The 20,457-nt window shown below is 32.9% G+C and overlaps 1 protein-coding gene across 3 annotated transcripts in view; it reads right to left on the reverse strand.

Annotated features, from left to right (window-relative positions):
- Positions 1–20,457, reverse strand: part of LOC123542075 (atrial natriuretic peptide receptor 1-like) — an 802,781-nt gene that overhangs the window by 640,375 nt on the left and 141,949 nt on the right. For all 3 annotated transcript variants that reach the window (XM_053531573.1, XM_053531571.1, XM_053531572.1), the window contains exon 2: positions 8,202–9,312. In XM_053531573.1, the coding sequence (XP_053387548.1) occupies positions 8,202–9,209 (1,008 nt within the window). In that variant the 5' untranslated portion in view covers positions 9,210–9,312. The remainder of the gene's footprint in view (positions 1–8,201; positions 9,313–20,457) is intronic.

Below are 20,457 nucleotides of genomic sequence, written 5' to 3' on the forward strand. Positions count from 1 at the left end.
GTTCCAGTTCAGTTTATACGTCAACTTTTCAAAGGCACAAGGTCAGGTGCGTAACACTTTCATTTAATTAATTCATATTCAAAACACTAATAGCACAGACACAGAGCTATCTGACCAGAAGATAAAGCCCGAATGAACAGAGAGAGACAGAAATCTTTTTAAATACAGGCCTGTGTGGCTAAATTATGCTAACTTTTTGCTAATAGTCTGGTTCTTTTACATAAGGTGCCTGATGTATAGCACCGATACACGCGAATCCCTCTATTCCTCAACTGTTAAAGCCAAAACAAAAAATAATTTACTCACCAGAAATGTTATCATGCATTTACGTGCATACAACAAAAGGAGTCAATTGTGTGAAACAATACCCCAGAGGGGGAACTCTCAATGTCATTGGTAATGAAATAGAAATACGTTTTACAAGAACATGTTTTTGTAAGATTATATCTAGAACATATATATTGCTACATTAAAGTTTAGTAATAAATCAAAATTCGAAAACTTTTCTCTTTTGTTATCCTCTTTTAAGAACAAAATAACATAGAATGTATGAAGTTATTATTCGATTACAATTAAGTAGCACGCCCGCTTAGCTCAGTAGGTAAGAGCGTTGGTCTACGGACAGCGGGATCGCGAGTTCGATCCTCGGGCAGGGCTTATGTTCTCCGTGACTATTTGATAAACGACATTGTGTCTGAAATCATTAGTCCTCCACCTCTGATCATTTATGTTGTGAAGTTGGCAGTTACTTGCGGAGAACAGGTTTGTACTGGTACAGAATCCAAGAACTGCCCGCCGTTACATGACTGAAATACTGTTGAAAAATGGCGTTAAACCCAAAACAAACAAACAAACAAACAATTAAGTAGTCATGAAGTAAAAACACATAAATATAGCAAAGGAAATACATTTTTGTTAAACATGGGTGACTTTGAATGGACGATAAAATGTATGTCGTTTTATATCTAGTATAAAGAAAAAAATGTTGATATTAATAATTACGTAATCGTTATAAAAACGTCTTGAAAAGCAATAAGAAGTTTTCAATATGTTCATTAAAGATAACTTCTAAAATAGCTTGTCACAGTGAGTACATGCGTATATTATTTGTTGGCTAAGTTGTTAATCTATTTCAATCATTTATACGAACTTTTTACTGTTATGAATATAGTACCCCTTTGTTTCCAATACCTTGCGGGAATAACCTTTATCTATAAACTGTCCTGAACTTTTAAAACATGGTGCGGACTGATCTTAAAACATGGTGGAATATGGTGTGGATAAGGAGTAATGATTGATGCTCACCACACTTTGGTTTAAACTCCATTGTGTTATTACACCCACGGATTGTTCGAGGTTGTGACCCCAATGTGTTCCGTTATTTTCTTTATGTTGTCATACTCATCAATACAATGACTGATGTGGGGCTTCGTTTCGGGGTAGGGGGAACGGCGGGAAGGCGGGAGAGGGGGGTGGGAGGAAGGGGGGTTGTAAGTCTGGGGAGGCTGTGTTCTTGGAACGTAGCTATTCCTTTGAGATTTGTGTTTGTTTCTTTTAACCTTGCAAAAATAGTTCCCCTTATGCTGCCATAATCACTTTAGAGAATTCGGGTTCAAATCTGAATGAATCAAGCTTAACAAATGCCATTAGACTGATCATATTAATAGATTTTTACTCGTTTGAAATGCCATATTAAAATGAAAATAAAAGTGTTTTTGCTTCGTTTACTCTGAAACATGATTTCACGTTTTTAATTGGAACACAACCGTTCCACATATCTCTGTAAAATTGATTACTTCACGAAACAAAGTTTCCTAGTTTTATTAACTAATTGAGTATGATGTATTTCCTTTGAAACACAGTTTATAAGAAACTGAAAATGAACAAAAACCATCCTTGGGGAAGCTGTGTGACAATTTTCTTGATAAGGATGTTACTTCACACATACCAATTTGGCTTCGTAATTTTGAAAACAATCTCGTTACGGAGATAAAGTTACAAAGTTAAACGTGATTGAAGACAAAACGAACAAAAAAAACATTGAATAATAACTACCTAAGGACAAAAAAAGCAGGACAAATTATGACGTTTGAACTGAATGCTATTTATCATCGCCTGTTCAGATGATATGAACAATCATTTCACGTTCCTTTAAAATCACATCTGATAAATGGTTCGTACCAGTGTCTGCCCAATGATACTATATAAGATGGCGTGTGTAAGTAGTTAAAAAAAGGCAAACAAGACACTCTTTGGAAGATCTGTAAACTAATAGATAGATTTTATTCCTCCGGTTGTATTAGTATTTGTCGTACTAATTCAAATTTGACAAGTGATTTTCGAAGTTATATTGGAATTTGTCTATGTAGTTTGAGCTGTACAACCTTAAAGAAAAAAAAAGACGAAAGATATACATTGTCCTTAAAAGTTCCCGTATGTGTTTATTTAGTGTTTGTTGTATATTAATTTAACATCGTCTTTGAATGTTCGAGTATATGTCTGTGGTCTATACATCTATTTATTCTTGAAACATGGCTTTTCGTACTGGATTTCGTACATGTTATGGAATTATATCTCGTTTACGTTAATTGAAACGTCACGCATAAGAAAAGCCCTACATGCTTACTAAAGAATATATCATAAATTTACTTTTTTTCCTGTTTTGGACGTTTTTGACAATGTCTTGGAAATAAACATATATCTCGTTTACTTAAACTGAAACGTCACGCATAAGAGAGGTCCTAATTGTTTACTGAAAAATGTATCGTAAATTTACTTTTTTTCCGTTTTGGATGTTTTATCACATTTTCTTGGACAAAAACTTATAAATCTCGTTTACATAAATTGAAGCGTCACGCATAAGAGAAATTCTACTGGAAAAATATATCGTAAATTTACTTTTTTCCTGTTTTGGACGTTTAATCACATTTTCTTGGACATGAACTTAGATTTCGTTTACGTAAATTGAAACGTCACGCATAAGAGAAATCCTGCTTGAAAAATATATCGCACGTTACTTTTTTCCTGTTTTGGACGTTTTATCACATTTTCTTGGACAAAACCTTATATCTCGTTTACATATATTGAAACGTCACGCATAAGAGAAGTCCTGCTTGAAAAATGTATCGTAAATTTACTTTTTTTTCCTGTTTTAGATGTTTTATCACATTTTCTTGGACAAAAACTTATATATCTCGTTTACATGAATTGAAACGTCACGCATAAGAGAAATTCTACTGGAAAAATATATCGTAAATTTCCTTTTTTCCTGTTTTGGACGTTTAATCATATTTTCTTGGACATGAACTTAGATTTCGTGTACGTAAATTGAAACGTCACGCATAAGAGAAGTCCTACTTGAAAAATATATCGTAAATTTACTTTTTTCCTGTTTTGGACGTTTAATCACATTTTCTTGGACATAAACTTATATCTCGTTTACATACCGGTATATTGAAACGTCACGCATAAGAGAAGTCCTGCTTAAAAAATATATCGTAAATTTACTTTTTTCCTGTTTTGGACGTTTAATCACATTTTCTTGGACATAAACTTATATCTTGTTTACGTAAATTGAAACGTCACGCATAAGAAAGATCCTACTTGAAAAATATATCGTAAATTTACTTTTTTTCCTGTTTTGGACGTTATGTCACATTTTCTTGGACATAAACTTATATCTCGTTTACATGAATTGAAACGTCACGCATAAAAGAAGCTCTAGCTGCTCACTAAAAATATATGAATCAGTATAGCAGTAGGAATTTTAACAGTGAAAAAAGTCAAATGTTTGTAACTGAAAGAGTTCAAGTAAAGATACAGGACATTGCACATTGGCATTTACCAAGCGAGTACGCTCTTTCCGATTGTAATACAGGAATTTATCGGCCGTAAATGTAGCTCAACGAGTACATGGCTTTTTAACAAAAAAATGACAAAAATGCACGAAAGGTTGCCGAATCCAAAGGTTATTGCCATTCGACCGTGGAAATCTACACAAAAATGTGTTTGTAGAATAAGTAAAACTGACATCTGAGGGAATTTCTCTCTTAATGCAGAATGTCCGTCTCCCAAAAACACTCAAGGCAAGGAGAGCTGCTTTTTTCCCCTTACGTAATTTTCTGCTTTTTCAAATACTTAATATATCACAATTCAATAAGGTGCATGCTCTATTTACTTTAACAGTTCGTTCACTCGTTACATGCTAGAAATCAATTTAACTCATCTGGGAGCATTCGTCTTGTTCATAATCTCTCATACATTTTCCCAAAAAATGAAACTATTTTTCTACGCGTGTGATAATTTCTTAATCAAGACTTTGTCACAATACTTCCTAGAAGATGTCTAATTGCGTGTTTTATTCGTAATAAATTGTACTTTAAAAATATTTCATGCTCGGTTAGAATATAAAATCAGGAAGTGGTTCGATTTTGAAATGATAGACGGACCCGTCAAAAAGGCCTTATATTCGTATATAGATCTAAAATTACGTAACTGAATATTATAAGATACTAGTGTCACACAATATAAAAGATAAAAGGTAACGGTAGAAGGAGCACACCAAACACAGTCATAGAGCCATTAAACCCGCATTAAACAATTGTTATATCAATCAGAAATACACAGAAAATCTCTTGCATCTCTTTTGCAATCTCTAACGCTGATGTAACCTTGATCAATACGTTGACGAGCAAAACATTATTTGTTTAAAAATTGAATATCTTGATCATCATGTTTACATGCAAAATATTATTTGATTTTTAAATACTTTTATCAATGTGTTAATAGGCAAAACACTTTCTTAGTTAAGGGAAAACTTTAAAAAAATTTTCAAATGCATATCTTGATCAATACAGGCAGAAAGTAAGTATATTATTTTGATAGGCAAAATATTATCTTTATTACCGTATAATGTTGAGGTTGATATTATATCCAACATATTTTGCAGTGCAGCAGTAGATGTCGCTGATACAATATTGTCATTTTTTCTTTCATTAACATCTGCAATAGTATCAAAGTATACTGACCGCTTTAAGCCATTGTATATATTTTCTAATTCCGCTAAAGACAGCACACCTGTGCAAAGCTTTATATGGTTACTTTTGATATTTGAAATTAGATTATTTATTAAACATTTTTGTATAACTTGTTTCTTGTTTTTATTTTCGTGTTGTTATTGTTTTACTTTTTGAAGTGACAAGGCAGCTGCGGTTTCTCTTAGATCTCCTTGTAAATAAGATAAACAATGATGAGTCTAGACACACTATTGTATTAAGATTATTGTGTTATTAGCAACACAACCTTGTTCTGATGCAGCAAAATATCCACTGAGATAATTAAACTTCATAGAAATTTAGAAAAATTTCAAAGTATGTTTGTTCCTTGTATAAAGGATGATACTAATTTAAAGCTACTCGCCAACAGTTCTGGTGAAATTTTTCAGCATGTTCATTTCAATTTTAAAAGCGTTGCAGCGGTTTACTACCTTCTGCACATCATATTTGGTTATCTATAAGAATATTTTGCAAACATCTTATGTCAATAAGTTTGTACCACTAGTCACTTTCAGAGTACTCACTTTTTTATGGATTTTTAAGAGAAATTATTTTTCGCCTAAAATATACGTGTTAGACGCTTTAGAATAAGACTAACAAGCTGATATTCTCTTGAAGTAGCAGACATTTCGTCAGTTTCCTTAGAAATCAGACCTGGTGTCAATTACTTTAAAATGTAATTAATTAAATTACAATTACATTGAGAAATGTCCAATTAAATTACAATTACCATTATATGAAATTTAGCAATGTAATTAATTAAATTACAGTTACATTGGAAATTGTAATTAATTACATTCAATTACAATACCAAATGTGGTGCTTCTTACACGAACACTGTAGCAAAGTTCTTCACTTTGTACTACACAAACATGATAATCCACGTGTAAACTGATTTCAGTTATTTCAAAATTGAATTTAAGCTCAAAGTAAAATCTGTGTTTGCAGGAGAACATTACTCTGTCTTTAATATTATTGCAAAAGGAGCTACAAGTCAGCCCTAATTAATAGTTAATACATCGTCTAGCAGAATTCGGTTAGAGAAGATGCATGTAAAGTCAGGTATTTCTCTGAGGTCTGAATTTCTCTGAAGTTTATAGGATCATGGTTCTGCAATATGTTTCAAATTTAACTAGTGTAGTTCAGTATTTAATCATTTACATTTTAAACATATATTTTAAGTTTTTATCCTTGACACTACAAGTTATCCGAAAGACCACATCGAAAAGAAGTTGTAAAACATTCATGAGTCATCGTAGAATAACTATGTCACTAAAACTGTAGAATACTCATAATGTCTACAATAATAATTAAATCTTTTATCTTGTTAGAACTGTGAAATGCTATGTTGTTTATATCATTTAATACAACAAATTTTATCACAGATAAAAAATGATTAAACTAAATGCTAAGCATTTCAATTTTTGCTCCGATAAAAATCTAAATAATAATTATGCAAATAACAATTTCAAATCCTAATTTGATCATTTTCTCCAAAAACATAGTGACAAACATCATCAAAGATTACCAGTTGGTTCTAATGAAACAAATATCAGAACAAAGGAGCTATGTCCAAGGGGTTAACACCTACCATAATATTCTATTGTTATTTTTCACAGCTATGAAATGCATATTAGCATGTTAAAGTGAAGTGTCACTGGTAATAAACATAAAATAATAATCCAGTTTGTTGAACAAATTATATATACTATTTGTTCAACAAACTGGATTAGCATGTGCCATGTAATTGGAAAGTAATTAAAATGTAATTGTCAATTACACCCTAGAACTGTTCTGTAATTAATTAAATTACAATTACATGTAATTGATAAATGACCCAATTACAAATTACATTCAATTACTTGGGAAATGTAATTTAATTGCAATTAATTACAATTACATTTTTAATTACCCCAGGTCTGTTAGAAATATGCGTCCTAATTTGATTACGTTTTAGGTAGTTTATCATATCTGATTAACCGAGAAATGTCGTGGCGTATCGTTATTTAACCGGGTTACACGTATTACATCATGTATCCAACGTATGGAAACGTAATTGTTTCCACAAAATAATGACAACCCGTGCGTTAATTGATAAAACAATCAACATTACTAAATTTCTTAGAGTTAAACAATGAAAATGTTAACAGGCAAATCATTCCTATTAATGCCATGCCACAAGGTAATCATTTGCAGATCACTTTACCTATCAGCAAACATTACAAAATATGCATATGGACCTGCACATTATATATTTAACCACATATCAATTCTCAACTCCGGAACATTTTAGATTTACTCGGAAAATTTTCTTTACGCGAAAATATTACAGACATTAAAATTTTCACATGACAAAGTTCCACCAAAGATTCTGAAAACTAATCAAGGTCCAAATTGTCTAAATTCGTGCAGAATTAAATAAAGACGGTCTTAGCTGTTTTATAGACTGAGTTTATATAGCTACCTTGATAGAGTTACATCTAGCAATATTAACATTTACCCTGCTAAATTTCTAAAATGGACTGGTCCATTATTCAATTTTGACAGTACCATTTCTTATTCGAAGGGTTGTTCGCTGAATATTTACTGACTGAATAGCGAACAGTGAAAAATCACTTGTCACCAGCAAAATAAAGGTTAATGGCTCTGTTGTGTAATTCAAGGCATACAGGCTGTAAATTCAGGTCAAAACATTCGGTACAGTCCATATGGTATGTTAAGGGCTTGCCTGATTGAGCCGGAAACAAAGAACAGGCAGATATTGTGTCATTGTTACCTTATTATGAAAATAAAGTGTCAGATTACTTCGTATTATGGGAATTATATGCAATTTTATATTACAGCCAAACTTGCCGTAAACGACTTACAAGGTGTCGACATAATCTTGCTATTAATATAAGTCGAAGTTTAAATGAATAAATGGCAATTTGATATGTTAGCTGACTGGCTACTGAAGGTTAGTGGCCGCTGAATACAGGTGGCACCTTAGGCAAGACTTGTTGCTATATATAATTACCAAATATCAATTTATTATGGACGTATTTTAAATTCTTATGACACATATTTTTTGAAGTAAGAAAATCTTCTCTAACTGCTTGCAGTCATCTATATTAAGAGACAATCTCAATCTTTCTGATATAAGCTTACCTGACGTGCACAAGGAGCGACGGTGTAGTCACAGCAAGGGCCAAACAGAACATGCATCTCTTTGTTGACATAGAAATTGATACATTCATTAATTCCATCAGCGATATCACACTTGCTATCACGAAACCTTACGGTCAGGTATCGATTATGATGCGCAATAACTGGATTCATTTTATCTATTGCTATTTCTATGGCAGGTCTAACTCTCCTGATACTGAACGGATGGTGGTCGTCCTGAGGTAACACCGTTGCTATCTTTACTTCAAGCATTTTAGTCACAGTTTTGTTTTTGTGCTCAATGGATTCATTCGCAGTAGCTTCACGGCGATGAAGATGATGAATATCTTCAAAATATTGCTCTTGAGTATATTTTACACCTTTTGAATTATCAAAATTGTCTTCATGCATTTTTAGATACTGTTGTTCTTTTCTTTGCTGTTCTTTGCGTCTAATTTGACTTCTTTCTATTTTACTAGAACTTATCTCGTCCTTCTGGGAAATGAATTTCAAATAATTTGGAAATTCATCAATTTCCTGACTGAAATTGCTTCTAATTTGTTTGTGCTTAAAATTAGAATTGGGATGGATTTCAGCTTCCTCGTTTGTCTTAGAATAAGTGTTGACGTGTATTTTACGAGATGAATTGTGTCTCGATTTTCGCTCCTTGTTTGCACGATAATTAGCGGCGTGAGTTGTGAAGTGACGTTTTTCTATCCAACTATTAACAGGTTTCTCGGCTGTTTCCGTTTTCCTGTCTTTCTTAAGTCCTCTATTATTTCTTATGATTGATTCGCCCGGAGCCATGTTATTATTTCGCGAAATGTCTCGTGCCAAATTATTGTCATTTGAAATTTTCTTGTTCAGTCTGGAGAGGCGTGATTGATCATTTGAATTCTTTGAGGAATCATGGTGAATATTGTCTGGACACGAACTCGAGGCGCCTAAAGCCAAAGCACTAGCTACGAAGATTAATATGTTTTGGAAGTCAAGGGATTTCATCTTTGACATGGAAACATCACCCTTGTGAGCGCTTTTCTCTTTTTCTCACTTTACATATCTTCAGAAATTCTCAATGGTATAAATCATATTTGTAGATAAATCGTCTGTATTCCTGAAAAAAAAATATTTTTTAAGAATAGTTGTATATTGATGAGTAAATGAGTAATGACCGGACATGACCAAATAAGTGTACATTGGGAGAATAAAAACATGTCACATAATGTTTCAAATAGAGTAAATATGTTAAACTTGTTTGATGTAAATTATACAAAGTAATGATTTTGTAAAGAACTATTTGGTCAAATTCTGTATTTGGCCAGAGGTTAACAATTTTACAGCGGCATTAGTATACCAGTATATATAGATACAATATTGGGCATTACAGTCGATTCATTAATCATTGGATAGGGCTTAGACAGAGAGCGGATATGGCATATTATTTTACAATAAAGATTAATTAATTGTCAATGAATTAAAGTATGAACTTTAATAAGACTTGTAATCATATCTCATATTCATTTTCAATAACACAAAATCTTGAATATCTAAACCGGTATCAAAATGTACATGTAGCCATATCTAATATATATATTTTGCATATGTTTAGACAAAATTGAACGTAATCATATCTAGTTACCTACGACCATTAAAAATTGTTTCTTTTTCAGACTGTTAAAAGTTCTACATTATATCAATTTGAATGCATAACAGATACACACTTTTATAACTTCTTATGTCAACATATAATGGAAAATCCTATCTGCTGATTAATTTCACTTATTAGGTTTAAACGTACTTAAATCCAAATTGTAAAACTGAAACTGTAAATGTATTGTATTATACAATTCTGTTCGCAAATAACAAAACTGTGTCTAAAGTAGACAAAACGCTAAAATATTTGTAAAATCGTCGGTTTCTAAACTTTTCAAACTTTAAGTAAAAATATTCAAATTTTGTAAAATCCATTTGTTTGTTGTTTTTTTTTTTGGGGGGGGGGGGGGTGGGGATCTGTTTCTTTTGTTCTTTAAAGTAGAGGCGTTTTATATTTTTCAAGCTTTCTTTGCTTAATGTGTTAGCAAATTTATTTATGTTTTTTGTCGGATATTAAAAAAATAACATTCTAAATGCAGTTTTAATTGAATAAGTGCACTCATGCTATATGAGCTGTCGTCCAAAGTTAGTTAGGGAACATAAAAATTAATTAGTTTATGCTGTAAGAGTATTTACATCCAGACTATCTTTCAAACACGCTGCCTAAAATATGACGACATCAAAAAGAAATATGATGGATTGTCAATTTGCTGTTATGATATATCCATGAAAACAGTATAAACACTATATATACAATCAAGGGTAAAACATCACAGAAATTCCAAGTGCCTAGAGCAGTACTGAAGCCGGTAACACCCGTTTCTTATAGACAACTGGACCTACTATTCAGATATAGTTGCTCTGGTGATAAAGGCATGAATGCATGTAGATGTTCTCAGAGTGTATGAGAAAATTTATAGCGCATTTTCAATAACCGTATATTTTGTCCTGCCAACACTTGGCATGCATTTCTAATACAATATTTGCAACATAGATAGCAATTCATCTAAAGAAAGCAAAATATTTCAGTCACGTAAAGTGCTCGTTATTCATCTTTGGGGTTGGTCTTACGATGTTGGGAAATAATAAACAAGAACATAACTGTAAAACATGTGGAACCGTTCGTTGATAGCATAAGCGATTTAATAAATTTGTCAAAAAGGAAAGAGAGAGGTTGTAAATTTATTATCTGGTTAATGAAGGCTTTGAAATGTGTCGCAAAGAAAAGCCAACATTTAATGAAAGGATGTTTTGCTGCACATTTTTGTAAAATATTTGTGCCACAGTTTTGCAATTACTTTTTTTTTTCAAATTTAACAAATACATGAAAAACGCGTCAATCAAACTGAATAATTGTTTGAAAAAGAGTGAAAAATATATAGTTTGTACAAAATGTTTTTACTACGCGCGAAACAGTTTTGTGCTGCAATGGAACCTTGTTATTGTTTTCTGTGCATTTCTTCTCTTTTTGAATCGAAATGAAGTTATGAAACAATCTGCAATTAGTTGCATATATGTTAGACATATTCACAATCTCTGTTTTCCATATTGTATTGGAGTGAGTGAGTGAGTTGGGTTTTACGGCGAATCGACACAAAATGGTCATATATCGTCGTATTGTATTGGAATAAGAATGAATTAGAGTGAGTGAGTGAGTTGGGTTCTACGGCGAACCGACACAAAATGGTCACACATACCCGATAGTTGGTTCCATATCAATCCTTCTAATGAACAATTGCTATTTACAGCACAACCACCTTCTGGAATAAATCTGACAAATCACTTGTTTCTTAAGACATTCCATATTTAGTAGCCTTATTTAGAGCTATAATAGATTATACAACCTTAATTATATTTAGCTGTCTAGCTATATTGGCTCTCTGGCAGGACAATGGAAAGGAGAGAAAAAACAGAGACTGCAGTTTTATAAAAGTTCAGCCTTGAATATAGACGTTATGAAGTACATTTTTCTAATAATAAAAACGGCATGAAATGATGAGTTGACGTAGTTCATTTTCGTTGTTTTACAAGCTAACTCTTGTCGACCTACTTGTATAAGTATAAAAAGAAGCATTCTAATAAAAGTAAAGCCATGTACACAAAATTAAAAAGTACATTATCTAAAAACAGAAAACGCAGATCAGCCGAGGTAGTTGTATTAAAATAGTTAACATACGACATCCCTGTATGTCTTAACAAAAACAGGAAAAAGAAATGTGGCAAATAAATTACTAAAAGGGCTGAAAGATCAACCCAACGACCTGTTATATTAGTGACGTCCAGCTCCTGTATTGAGAAGATAAAAGCGGCTTCTATTATTGTCAGGATGACATGATCTTAAGCATCATAAATAAACTAAATATGTACAGAATTAATAGAATAAAACTTTCTCTCTGGAGACATTTTCAAGAAACAAGCAAGATCATATGCTCAACTAAAATTCTTCCGGTGTATTTCTTTCAAGAAACAAGTGGATAACAATGTGACAACTATTGAAAATGTAAGAGATACAGAATTTACTTTAGTAATAAACTGCAATACGCTTAGCATACGAAATAAGAAAATGTCAAACAAGTTGAAAGGAGATGAGATCTGTAAATCATGCATTTGTATTGCTTAAAAAAAGAATGTTTTTAAAAATCTTTTGGAAGTTGCATATTTATAGCTGATTTACTATAAATATATATATTGTCTTCAAGAGCCGTCGTTTTTTTTTTTTGGTAAAGACTTAAACCATGCAAAGGTTAACAGACCAGAAACTTGAAATGCATTCAATTCTAGAGAATATAGGGTGCCTTTTTGACAAGTGCAAGCGTATTGCAAAATCCTGTATCAATTAACTTAAATTTCAATTATTTTTTTATGATTAATTTCAGATCAGAACATCTTTCCATATATTAATAAGGGAGCCAAAAATAGGTTTACAATTTTGCGATCAAGTAAAGAGTAGAGCCGGAGCTGATTAACGTCAACTCTTGTTTAAACATGATCTTATACAGTATCTGTTTCATGTATTGACGATAGCAAATAAGTTTTTATACTTTTCAGCTCATTTTTGTAAAGTTCTTTTGTACTCAGTGTGTAGTTCCATTAAGATATTGTTTGATGATTTATCTCCAGAAGCTAATATAAAATTTATATGGAACATGAAAATATCTTACTTTAATTTTCGAGGAGAGATCTTGGAATAAGGAGGTAACGAGGAAAGTTTTTTGTTCTCATAAATTTATATGCGAGTTTTTATAATGTCTATTCAGATTCAGTACAAGCATTAGGTTCTGCATTTTCTTTCCTACACCATTAGCAAAATGTTTGTGTCATGAAATTAAGCCACTTATATTTCACAGAACAGAAGGGTCTAAAAACTATGGAGTGTCCTTCGGACATATGATTTGTAATCATACCGCCAAAATGCAGTATTATGTGATGTTCTTTCTATATCAATGTGAATTACTTAATACTTGTCAGGCTATTCCACCTAAATCATAATAATGAAGTGGTTCAAGAATTCTGTGCGTGAAGGATATTATCTGACGCATATCATATGAACTGATTGTAAATCAAATTTAGATGAAATGAGCCTCACCATGAGAAAACCAACATAGTGGCTTTACGACCAGCATGGATCCAGACCAGCCTGCGCATCCGCGCAGTCTGGTCAGGATCCATGCTGCTCGCTAACAGTTTCTCTAATTCCAATAGGCTTTGAAAGCGAAGAGCATGGGTCCTGACAAGACTGCGCGGATGCGCAGGCTGGACTGGATCCATGCTGGTCGCAAACCCACTATGTTGGTTTTCTCATTGCATGGCTCATTAATATTTTTAGAATCATAGAACGCAACCAAGCAAGGTAATAGCAGAATCAGCCTGTCTGATCATGAGATATTATAAAAAGTGCAATGTCTCTCACATCCCCAACACCGGCTTAAGTTGAATTTTGTTATAGAAGAATTAAAGTACTCCATGAGTCCGAAGTACCAGAAGATATAACGTCAATAAATCCATGTACGGGGAGACTGTTGTGATAGTTGATATAATTTATGTTAGGATCCATTGGTAGCATAAAATCAAACAAAATAGAGCACACGCGGTATGTGTCTGTTCATATTAGGTAAAGTGTGCAATGCCCCCATCCCCCTCCCCCCACCACCTCCCCGCGCCTAACAGAATTGGCAGAATTCTTTTATAGCAGATTTCAGTGGACTCCGTGATAAAAACGTACCGTACCAGAAAATGTAAATAAAACATGATCAAAGTGCGGGGAGATTTTATACAGCCGCTACTATGCTCTTAAAGACTGTTAATAAAACCTTTCGGACGATCAGAGTAAACCATATTTTCTCTACTGTCTACACACATACTTAGACTATAACTGCATTATTGCATTGTTTAGTCGATTGAAATCAACAATGCATCTGAGTAAAGTTGATATAAATATCTGAAAGCGGAGGATTTAATACAACTTCTAATACACTATTCTCTGTTAAAACACTATTACGCTAGAATAACGGCACGTTAACGTGCGGTGATGTCAATGTTTTTGTTGCGACCATGAAAGAGCTCTACTATATTTTATCTACTGTTTTAGATTAAGGGCATATTAGAATCGAAATAATTTATAGCAAAACTGTGTTTTAACACTATTTATACACTCGGGCGGTAATACTTCGTACAAATAATTTGCTGTGCCCTCGTGAAATTTTTGAGCCCGACGTATAACCGCCCATCGTGCATAAATAGTGATAAAACACTCTTTTGCTATTAATTATTTCTTAAATAAAACTTCGTTACGTTGTTTTGTTTCTGACGGCAATAGCAGACTGGCTATCTTGCAATATTTGCAGCTCTATATAATTGACATATCGCTTGTCTCCAAAGACATTTTCCATTTAGCAACAAGCGCTATTAAATTAGTTCATTCTTATTGTATTTAGTTATCGTACTAACTTCGCCAGGCTGTCGCTTATGTAATCTTTTATTAAGAGTAATCGAAAGTTATTTGTGCAGTTCAAGATAAATAGGAAGAAATAGGCAAATTGGTCTGCAGAACTGAAGGGTTAGTCATAATTTGATTAGATGGCCAGGTCATCCGACTTGAAAAATAAAGGCTTACCCCTTTGGTAAAGTAACTCTTTGATAAGTATATATGCATGTAATATTCCATTTAAATCTGTTTGTGATGATTTGTTTGTTTGTTTGTTTGTTTTGGGTTTAGCAGTTAACCTAACCAGTGTTCCTAGATTCTGTACCAGTACAAACCTGTTCTTCGCAAGTAACTGCCAACTTTCCCACATAAATTATCAGAGGTGGACACACAATGTCTTTCACATCGTCACGGAGAACATACGCCCCGCCCGGGGATCGAACACGCGACCCCGCGATCCGTAGAACAACGCTCTCCATACTGAGCTAAGCGGGTGGGTTGTGTTTGTGATGATAAAGGTGCTATATAAATCTGGTGTAATATTACCAAAACATACCATGGTTAGTAATCAAAGAATCATGCATCTATACTTCCTAGTACCCAGAAGAAGAAGGTGCTCTAGACAGGCACAATTTAATTTATAACGGACGCCAACCATAACGATCAAAGAAATAAATGATATTGAAACCTACCATAAGGGAACGCACGTTTCGAACCCACAGACCCCGGACTGAGCAGTCGACGACTTAACCATTAGACCCCCACTCCCCTTAGAGCATACAGACGTGTGACATTGCTTACAAACATAAATGATATAAATTCAATGAACGCGAGAGCCCTATTAGGGTCACGACAGAGCCTTCTCATATAACACCAGTAGAAGCGAACTCAAGTGTTGTTCAAATAAGCTTGAAGCTTCCATCACAATCGAGATAAAGTAAATTTGTACAAACTTAACAAGTCTGTATGTTGTTGTTTGTTTCTTAAAGTGAAAAAAAAATATCGAAAGCCGTGGACAACATCATGGCTGTGCAAATACAATCTGTGAAAATATCCTTTGGAAGCATAGTCCACAAGCAAGAAACATTATAACTGAACAGACACTGTTTGCCTGTGTCTGTTCATGAAGGAATAATAAAATATGTGATATCCCTCTAGTCCCATATTGTATCTTATATAAGTTCACAACACTTTTATCAGAGTGGATTTTTCTTTCTTTCTATGGCTCTGCATTAGAGCCAGAAATACCAGCATGGACAGACAACTAAATACAATTAAGGTAAAAAAAATTGCTATTATCTATCCTGTGCCAAGTAAAAACTTTCTTGAGCAACCAGTTGTATGTCTTATATAGCTATATTGATGAATTATGGATTAGTCAGCGTGCGTTTACTAATCAACTGTTTATGAGAAAAATATACGATAGCAATTTATATGGATTCGACCACCTACAATTACATTACTATCTTAACTGTGCTGTTTGGGACTTTTAGGAGTAAAACAGTGGCATGTCTATATATCATGTAGAATATGTAACTGATATTAATGATTTCTAATTTAATTATAAATCAAATACAGAGAGACTGAATCGGAATCTTAATTTAAACGTGTCCATATTATTCATGCTGTATTTATATTATCACGAACCTGTCATTTTTAAATAGTTCGTTATTGTTTTTCTTTTTAATTTAATTTACACCTACAACCAAGACAATGCGATATTATAGAAAATATATAAATTACATGTACGCAAAACAATAACTTTACTATTCATTTTTTTATATACGTATGATGTTACATACCCGCAACAATGATATGTGACTCACCTTGGCTTTTTTGATTCGTTATTTAAATCAATTGAACACACATTAATATGTTTTCCACTTTAACAATTTATGTGTTACAATCAACATACCAGTAGCGATTGGTTATGATAATTTGTAAATAAACGACTTACGAACGTATCTTGTTAAAATTATTTGCTCATAAACCATGGCGGGAGTGTTCCTTTGCATCCATGTCATCTGTGTAACATGTAGCTGTATTTTAACTTTCCATACTATGATCAAGAAGACGTGTTGCAATTATATGGAAAGTAGATCATCGTATATATGTGGAAATTGTTTCAAATTCAAGTCTTCACTGCAAAATAACATCGTACATTAATAAACCGTAATTCTCTCTTCAACATATACAAAGGCTTTCCTTCGACATTTTGACATTTTCTGATGCCATCGATAATATATAGAAATCAATAATAACCTTTCTCATTTATTTAATCTTTTTCGCATTATTCAACATAAATACAGGACGCGTTTTTATTGCATATATCACAATAGATCATAAAATGCAATGTTTATACATAAACGAACAGAATCTTTAAATTGTTATGAAAATATAAATAAATGATAATTATTCTAGTTGGTTTAAATCATCTTCCTTGTCTCTTTAATGTTTAAATGCTGAATTCCTGCCACTTAAATTATAAATGCCACTTCAATATTAATTCCTGCTGCTTTAAAGGTAAAACTTCTGCCGCTATGAATTTTCAAACTATTGATTTCCCTTGATGTAACTGCTAAAATGATTATGTTTTTAAAGTAAATCACACTACCACTGTTTGTTTTAATAATGCAACTTTTCCACTTGAGTTACCGGAAGACTTTATGTGCTCTACAGTCGTCTGCATTTACCAGGGTAGCCAGATGGTTGGCTTTCTCGCATGATGAATTTGACAGCCAAAGCAAGATTTCGAACGCATTCTTGTGAGGAATAAGTAGGTCGACGTCAGTTATTTAACCATTTGGCCGTGGAGGTCCTTTTCATCGACATGTGAGTCTGTGTTTTGTATTTAAAATCTCCCCAACATATGAACAAAGCAAAACGTATGTATTGCAATAAGGTTAATAATCAGATCATTTCGTATGATATTGAATTGTTTCAAATATTTCAAGTCTTCAGCTGCAAAATACACGTAATTCGTACATTAGAATAAAACCGTAATTCTTCTCTTTCAACATAACAAAGGTTTTCCATCGATATCGATAATCATATAGGAAATCAAATTATAACCTTTCTCAATTTATTTCATCTTTTTCCATTTATTTTCAACATGAAATACAGTGACGCAGTTTTTATTGCAAATATATCACAATAGATCATAAAATGCAATGTTTATACATAACACCGGAACATGAGATCTTTAAATTTGTTTATTGAAAAAATAGTAACTAATAAATGATACATTATTCTAGTTGTTCTTAAAATGCCATCTTCCTTGTCGCTTTAAATGTTTAAATGCTGAATTCCTTGCCACTTTAAATGTATAAATGCCACTTCAAATATTAAATTCCTTGCTGCTTTAAAGGTAAAAAATACCAATTTCTTGCCGCTATGAATTTTAAAATATTAACTTCCTTGATGCTAAAACTGCTAAAATGCCAACTTCTTAGCTGTGTTTAATGTTAAATTACAAACTACCTAGCTGTTTTAAGTGTTAAAACGCCAACTTCCTTGAAGCTTTAAACGTTAAAAATGCAAACTTTCTTGTTGCTTGAATGTCAAAATATCGACACTGACAAATTTTGTCTGCTTAAAAAGTTAAAAATGCCAACTTTCACGCTGCTGCAAATGCTGAAATGCCAATTTACGTCAGAACGATCTTAATACAAGGAGTATTGTCAAGCTCATATCGAAAATAATCTAATACTTCACTATGTCGTCTCTTCAGTTGGCATCAATTTAACGCTGCTTCCGGGAAAATTAAGACAAACGACCTTAATATCCTTAAGGAATATTCCAAATAACTTGAAAAATGTTTCCCGACTGTAAAGTGTAATATCTGCGAATTATGTAATGTCGACAGAGGAGTGTTCTTCTGTGTTTCTGTGGATGTCTCAGGTACCAAAACGAATATGATGATGTTGGTATGTATATTAAATTGCATAAGTTTCATATCATTATTATGAGCAATTACTGTATTGGGTTTGTAAACACACAATACACAATACACATGATTTTGTAAATACACACTACATGTGTTTTTGTAAATACACACTACATGTGCTTTTGTAAACACACAATACACAAGTTACACTTACATAAATTGCATTGTTATTCCAGTCGCAAAGACACGCATTGCCATCCTATTTATACTGAAGATAGGGACGCTTTGAATATATTGACATTTTATTTGTTTTGATAATTATCGGTAACACTCATCTGTATATTTTCCATTATTTCAGAAGAGAAGAGGATGACTGCAGCATTCTGCTAAAAGACTTTCTTGTTTTGAAATATTTTCTTTGACAATGTTAAAAAGAATCTTGAAATCTGTATGCATTTCAGTTAAGTTCGTGTTAATATATTTTAGCTCAGTTTTTATGAAAGCTTCAACATTTGAGTCTGCATTCTGGAAAAGCTGGTGTGATATGAGGTGTGGTCCTGACCTCCAACTTGGCTCGATGCCACAACTCACGTGTTAAGCGATCGGCACCTTAACCACTAGACCATCGCCACCCTTTTAAACATGATAACGATAAAACATAGTTTACCATGGTCCTTTTTCAAATCACAAATACACACCTGCAATACAGTAGCAGACTTGGTTGGTTTCGTTTTGGAGAGGCTGTGTTTTTGGTACGTGGCATTCCCTGTTTGATATTTGTCACTGGGTCTGTTTATGTGTCAGAGGTAACAAAATTTGCAAAACATCTCACACCCATAGCGCCGGCTCCAAAGTAGTTCTAGTATGCATACATAGAAATGTGACTTATGATCCATTTGAACCAAAAATATAACAATAGCGAGCCATGTAAAGGACAACGAAATAAGACATTACTTTTTGGAGGCCGTTTTTTTATTAGAAAAGATAATATCAGAGTGCAATGTCCTATCTGGCGATTGCTCAACATAGCGCCACCTAGACTAGCATGGCCAGACACCTAAAATCAATCAAAGTTAAGTTATTCGCTATTGGTTGCCCGTTGCTAAATAGAAAATGTCCAAGAAACAAGTAAAATGTCAATTATCAAAATCCTTACGTATTGAGGAATTGCCGAGGTGCTGTTAATAATCAACAGTTTATGAGAAAAATATTCCTTTTTTTCTTCTGTATAGAATCGACTATTATTTCAGTCTAATTTCTGTCTTATAAAAGGACCATAGTAGTATACAAAGAATTGGCTAATACAGAAAACTACTGTTATTGACTGAATCAAAACAAAGAAAGAATATACTGAAGAACCCTAAAACGTCTGTTGCGAAACAGAATATTTATTGTCCTTAAGTGTAGTTGAAATACAAATACCCTGCACTGGTCATATCTATCGAAATTGTAATTCAATCCAGCTGGCACTTACAACATTTTTGCGGTGAAAAGTTAGACACAAATATTTTTGGCGAAAAGATGTCCTGAGGAACTTTACATAATATCTCTGATCCTCTGCAAGGGGTCTTTGTTTATAAGTCTACGAATATTCAGATGAAAGTTTGATCACATATTTTAATTATGAAGATAATGACTGAAAATTATATCTACCTAATGGGACCCCATTGGAAATAAGTGATTAGTTTTACTTTGATTGGTCATCCCAGGTGTTAAGATCATATCTTTATTCTATGTCATAAATAATATAATTTACTTTGCTTCATCTTTCATGTACTAATTAGCATATCTATTTTCAGATTTTTTATAAAAATTCTAATTAAAACATTTTGATTTATATTGATTATTGTATAATT

Source organism: Mercenaria mercenaria, chromosome 19 (genome assembly GCF_021730395.1).
Source record: "Mercenaria mercenaria strain notata chromosome 19, MADL_Memer_1, whole genome shotgun sequence".
Lineage (NCBI taxonomy): Eukaryota > Metazoa > Mollusca > Bivalvia > Venerida > Veneridae > Mercenaria > Mercenaria mercenaria.